Source organism: Arachis stenosperma, chromosome 6 (genome assembly GCF_014773155.1).
Source record: "Arachis stenosperma cultivar V10309 chromosome 6, arast.V10309.gnm1.PFL2, whole genome shotgun sequence".
In the NCBI taxonomy this organism is placed as follows: Eukaryota; Viridiplantae; Streptophyta; class Magnoliopsida; order Fabales; family Fabaceae; genus Arachis; species Arachis stenosperma.
Genome location: NC_080382.1, coordinates 15,687,606 through 15,694,203, shown reverse-complemented (window position 1 = coordinate 15,694,203; position 6,598 = coordinate 15,687,606). Strand labels below are relative to the sequence as shown.

Genomic DNA, 6,598 nt, shown 5'->3' with positions numbered 1-6,598 from the left:
ATATAAAAATGTTAAAAATGTCTTTTTATAAAGATATTTTATAATAATTAAAATTTAACACATATAATTGATTAAATTGTGTTATTTTATCATCGTACTGTAGCAAATCCCTTTATTAAAAGCAGCTTATAAATAAGTTATTTTGTGTTTGATTTTTTAGTTATAAAAGTACTTATTTTAAAGTTGTAGCGTTTGGATAAATAACGCAAAAGATAATTTTTTTTATAAAAGAGAATGAATATTAAAATAACCATGATAACAAATATTTTTCAATATTGAATGTTGATTTTACATAACCTAATCACTAATATTGTGTATAATATGGTAGGTGAAAATAAAAAATAAATATAAAATGTGTGTCAATGTATATTTTATTGCTGTTTTTTATTTTTTATTTTTACTTCTATTAGAACTCTCTTCTCCTTTATTGAGGTCAAGAATTTGTTATAATTAACTATGAAAATAATAATAAGCTATAAAATTACATATGAAAAAAATAAAATTAAAAATAAAAATGGTGAGACTTGGAACATTGCGTGAGAATGATGGTAGAAGGCCAGTGGTTCTAGCAGACCTTGTGTGAAAATGGTGATGAAGGGTCAGTATTTTTCATAGAGTCAAGAAGGAAAGTAGATTTTTTTGTTTTAAAATTAATTTTTTTTAAGTGAGTGGTAGAATGATTTCTCGAGAAGCAAGAAGTCATATATTTCTACTTCTTCAAAAAGCTGTAAATTAACTTTTCGGAAAGTTAAAAACTTTTTTTAAAATAGTGCCAAACACATAGATTATGACTTTTTATAATCCAAAAATTAAAAAAAAAGTAGCTTCTGCTACTTCCCAAACGAGTTCTTAGTATAAGTTATTATTAATTAAAACATTTTTGTTTGACTTTGAGATATTTTTTTATAGGAATTAGCTTGGGATTTTAGGTGAAGGAGAAAAGGTAGGACAAAGAAAGATATATATATATATATATATATATATATATATATATATATATATATAAACGGTAAAATAATAAGATGAAGTTAAATCAATTTAAGTTTTAGTTTTACTTAGTTATTGTGCACTCTACAAAAGAATATAAAAGTTTTAAAAATGAAATATTTTATCATGATAACTATATTTAAAATCTAGTTTAATGTCGTGAACTTGAATTATGCTAATTATATAGGATTATTTTGGAGGATAATTTATGAATGAATTAACCACAGGAAAAGAAAACTAGTGTGGCAAATTAAATATCATTTATGCTGATATAGACTAAGTGACACTTGAATAGAGGGACGGATGGAGAGCTAATTGATTTACAGAAATGTGATGTATTGTTTTTAATTTTGGAGACCACTTCTATAAAAATACCAAAAATGTTTTTTAGTTTTAAAAACATTTACATGTATTATAATATTATTGGATATTTTTATTAAACTGATTAATAATTTATTTTTTAATAAAGCAGAACAAAATCGATTTATTATAGCAACAATAATAAATTCAATTGATCATATTATAATTATTAAATCCAATTTAATCCGATCAATTTACATAATTTAAATTAAATTATGTTAAAATTTTTTTATAAAAGGATAAATATATTCCTGATTTTTATTTAAAAAAATAAAAAAAATTATAATCCAATAAATTATATAAATTGGTCAATTCGACCGGATCTAATAACAACGGAATTTATTATTATTGTTATAAAAAAATCGATTTTATTTTAATTTATTAAAAAATTAAAAACTAATCAATTTATTAATATGTTCAATAATAATACAACACATAAATATCCTTACAAACAAGCGTCCTTATAAAACATCCTCCTTTAACTTAAACTGTCAAAAATTCATAATGTATGTCGCAAGCAGCCAAGGAGGCGTTATAACTTCAGCATGCAAGCTAGCATTAGACCTCATTCCACGATTATCTCTTTTCTATTTTTTTCGTGCGGTATTATTTTATCGATTTTTAGTAAATCACGCTAGTTCAATATTTAGTGATTTGAAAGTAAAATCTATTCTTTTTTATAGATACCAGTGTATAAGCCCGTGCTTAGCACGGAAAAATTTATAAAAGTAATATATATATATATATATATATATATATATATATATGTTTTGATATTTAAAACAAAAATACAAAATAATTATTAAAATCAAAGTTTAACTTAAAGTGAGTAATAATTATTTTATATTTTTTAAGGTAAATTAATTATCTACTGATACAGAATTTAGAATAAAATTAAAATATTTATATTAGAATATTATTTTTCAGAGATTTTTCTATAAACAATATTGATGGTTAAATTTGTAGACATTCTTACGTAATTCATAAGTAAAATTTTTAAACCTCTCTTACTCTTAACTCTTGAAAGTGTCACATATAGTTGGCCATGTGTAAAAACTGGTTTGGGCAAGTACAATCCAGCATGAGATAAAATTTGTTTCTGAAACTTATTACTTGTCATGACAAACGATATTATTATAGGAAACTGTCTTCGTTGGAATCTAACTAGGATGGTTTTATTTATTGGTACCATATTCATTCTTGGAATCAAAACAATATGACCAACATTGTTACCCGTTAAGACTTCACATTCTATGACATGATTTTCAAGCTTCCTAACTTGTAGCCTGACCATTGGATTGGTCAATATTTCTCAGTAACATCACAGGAACACCAACCTTAAGTATTAATTTATGTGGAGGCAAACCAGAGCAATTTATGCTATTCAGTAATTCAGGACCATAGAGATCTAGTTGACTCTCCATATTCCCTTCATCCATACGAATGGAATCCGAACTAAGATATAATTTTTTCCCTCCAGGAATGATAGCCATTAGATGGTTGTTGATCTCTTCAACGATATCTAGCGTGGGAGCCAGTATAGTTCTTGCTTTGAAAAAATTCTTTGAGGACATATTTTCTAAAATATTTGGATAAGAAAAATGAACCAACTCATCAAATGCCTGGTCCGAAGAAGGAATAACAATATCTCCTGGAAGACATATCTCAGATTCACCATCCATATTGTCACCTATTAGACCATCACCAACTTTCAATAACCACTCACCAAATTGCTCTGTCTCATCTTGATCTGAAGCAGTCGTCCCTACAGAGAGTCTCATATTTTTTGTTAGTTTGAGCACCTGACAAAACTACCAAAGGTAAGACGAATTCACGGTTGAATGAACGATATATTGTCTCGATCCTCGTGGAATGACAGGAAGAATTTGTCTAAAGTCTCCACCTAGTATAACCACTTTTCCTCAAAAGGGCAAATCTTTGCTATATGTTAGAGAACACCTCATTATATCACCCAAGCATTTATCAAGCACTTCATAGCAGTACCTACTAACCATTGGAGCCTTATCCCAAATTATAAGTTTGGCTTTCAATAGCAACATTGCTTGAGGGGAACCAAGTTTGATGTTACATACAGAATCCTCAATTATATTCAGCGGTATTTTGAACCTTGAGTGTGCCATTCTTCCATTGGGAAGAAGTAAAGATGCAATACCACTCGAAGCAACGTTTAATATTATATCACCCCTTGAGCGAATCTCCGCAGACATAAGGTTCCAAAAAAATGTTTTTTCAATACCCCATAACCATATACAAAGAAAAAACCCCCTTCATCACAATACATAGCTGTAACAATTTTATCGAATGCATATCTCTGCTCAGGTGTTGCGATGGCTAACATGTCTGAAGCATTTTTCTTTAAATCATCCCTGTTAAAGTTTAGCTCTTCCCTAATAATCTTTTCGGTTAACAAAGAACTATCAACTTCAATTGCTAAAGGCATAGAAGGATAGTCTGTCAATGTTTTACCATAGGAATGTAAGATCTTGTCTATATCCATTAAGCACAATTGCTTAATCTCATCATCTGACATTGTTAACTCGGCATATTATACGATACTGTAAAAATTCAATCAAACTAAAAACGATCAATAAGAAAGAACTTTTATCATTGTAATTAATAAAAACTCACCCCTCATGTCATCACGGCTCTCTGTCGATACAAAATATCATCTGAAAGTTCATGCCAACATCTATTCCAGACATGTTCTGGTCTTGAGATATTGTTGGATGTTAATAGAATGACAAATAACCTCCTAACATATGATCCTGAGGCCCATGAGCTTGCTTCCTTAATTGCATCAATAAATTCTTTGTCATCTTGCAAGAATCCAAGGGCAAAACATGCATCTCTATATGTAGCATAAATCGTTCCTCCTATTGTTCTTATATCTCGAAAATTCGTACATCCTCTTTGAGTATTCAAGAGAAGTTGTTGGTAATATTCTTTGGTATTTGCTGCAAAAAACTTGGTTAAAATCCTACTTTTAAGTTGTTAAATGGATTAAGCTACGTTATTTTAATTATTATAGCTACACATCCGCATAAGAATAATTTTCTTAAAAAATATAGAAAAATAAAAAATTGTATAATCTACAAATTATAACTGTTGAAAGTTATTTGAACATTTATTTTTCTAGTGTAGATAAATCGAATAAAATGAACGTGTGGTACAGGCTGTTAAGATTTTAAATTTAAATCATTAAATAAGTAAGATCAAAATTGAATATAAACCCGTCATTACGTGCAGGTACATGAGTCAACCTTCCAATTGTGAAGCTTTTCTTTCGAGAAAACCATTTTGAAGAATCGTCCTTCCAAACAAACTTGGTTGGAAACTCAGCATAAGTCAGACTTCGAGTATATGGATATGACATGTTCGCCGCCATCCATCCCAAAAACATGGACTTATGAGATATTGTTCTTTCGACGATATCATTCACATTAGATTTTTCACCATAAACCACAAGTTGCTTATCCTCCAAATGGAATGAAAGTCTAATCACAAATAGTTCTTTCTCTTGAATTTTGTATCCAAATAGACGCCAGACTGCCTCACATGCCAAAATGTACCTAAAATTATAGTAATTCATAATTTTGTCAACAACTTGTGTGGCTTCTGACGGATCACCAACATTGTATAGAGTAGCTGTTACGCGGTCATTACCCTTGTGTACATACTTAAACAGATACTTAATAGAACTTGTTTGACATGTGTATTCCACATTTATGTGGCACCCGAACTTGAGCAACAATTTTGGATTATACGAAACAATGAACTTATTGTCTAGTACACATTCCCTTTTTTTCACTGTTCGACCATTATCAGTATGCCTATATTTGGGAAATCCGGCCTCATCAATGAGTGTTTGCTGTCTAAACTCTTTAGGATAGAACTTTGAACAGGATCCATTCTTCATGCAAGGTGAATTCTTGTTGTACGGATCACATGGATCATGTACCATGTAATTTTGAAAAGCTCCATGTAGATTTGGCCTTTCATTTTTATCAGGAATCTCAGCTGTTATATGTTTGTCTATGTCATCTGGTGTTTGTGGCTTGAACTCGTTACTCATGAATAAAAGGATATGTGCATGCGGAAGCCCTCTCTTTTGAAACTCTACAGTGCAAACGTCTGAAATTTGAAAAAGACAAATGAGCAAAGCATTACAACATAAGATTTTAATAAAGCGTTGCATAAACATAGACTTACATCCCAAAATTTTGCCAAAGATTTTTCCCTCTTTTAGGTCATCAATCAAACCATCAAAACTTGATCTTGAAAACTCGACATAATATATCAGGACGGTCTTCTGCCTTCAATCCAATGGGAGTCACTTCTCTTTTTATCTCATCCCATTCAGGGTTACAGGTCATGGTGATAAAATAGCTAGGATATCCTGCATATCTGCAAATTGCAAATGTATCTTTACAATTATTCATCATATACCTAGGTCCACCGGTAAAAGTATTGGAAAGAATGATTATTTTGCCAAGCCTTGAAACATCTACATCCCCGTTTATAAGACTTTCATGCAGACATTTGTATTTGTCAACCCTCAACTGTGGTTGTTTACACCTAAAGAATTTTAACCTCTCTAATTCCACCATTGTGTAGGCATCTACCAGAAACTGTTGGAATAATCTCTTTGATCTCAGAATTAACGGAGATTCACCCGTCCTTTTCTGTAGTCAAAAAGCAAAGAATTATCGCAAAGTGATTGTTTTGTTTTTCTTTGTAGGCCTAGCAGAGATAGAATCTGATGTTGCAATACCCAAACGAAATCCATCCTCTCCATACGGAAACAACAATGGATATTGCAAGGCTAAATAAGATGGATGAAAAATATCAATCCACTGGAGCTTTCTAGATTGACTCTCTATAATAATATCTCTATCTTTGCTAAGTTGTTCGACTTCGCCAACAATCAACGCAGCCATTTCAGATGCAGATGACAAGTTGTATGTCCTGCCATCTGTAGTCCTTTTACTAATCAACTTAAGCTTTATGTTTGTGCAATTTTCCTGTTGGTACCTATCTCTTGCATAGCGAAAACTCTTTGCCAAACTATTATATTTGTCTAGCATGTTTCTTAATATTACCACAATTTTTCTATCCCGCTCATTTATAACTTCATTGGAACTGCGAAAAAAAAAACAATAAAATTTATGTTATTTTCTCTCACAGATAAGAAATAACTAAAAAGTTTGACTGGTTACATAAAAATTACCGA

The 6,598-nt window shown here is 30.3% G+C and overlaps 1 protein-coding gene across 1 annotated transcript; it reads right to left on the bottom strand.

Annotated features, from left to right (window-relative positions):
* Positions 1 to 4,558: 4,558 nt before the first annotated feature.
* LOC130933740 (uncharacterized) lies at positions 4,559 to 5,975 on the bottom strand. Its single transcript, XM_057863358.1, has 3 exons — positions 5,815 to 5,975; positions 5,657 to 5,772; positions 4,559 to 5,499 (listed from the first exon to the last, which is right to left on the bottom strand). Exons 1-3 carry the CDS (start codon positions 5,973 to 5,975, stop codon positions 4,559 to 4,561), a joined length of 1,218 nt encoding a protein of 405 aa, XP_057719341.1.
* Positions 5,976 to 6,598: the final 623 nt, after the last annotated feature.

What these genes read in the sequence shown, in the direction of transcription:
- LOC130933740 (XM_057863358.1), bottom strand. Translation starts at nt 5,975, where the DNA reads ATGGTGGAATTAGAGAGGTTAAAATTCTTTAGGTGTAAACAACCACAG. An exon ending in ACTTTTACCGGTGGACCTAG is followed by an intron (nt 5,773 to 5,814) that starts GTATATGATGAA and finishes TGCAATTTGCAG; the next exon opens with ATATGCAGGATATCCTAGCT. An exon ending in AGACCGTCCTGATATATTAT is followed by an intron (nt 5,500 to 5,656) that starts GTCGAGTTTTCA and finishes TTCAAATTTCAG; the next exon opens with ACGTTTGCACTGTAGAGTTT.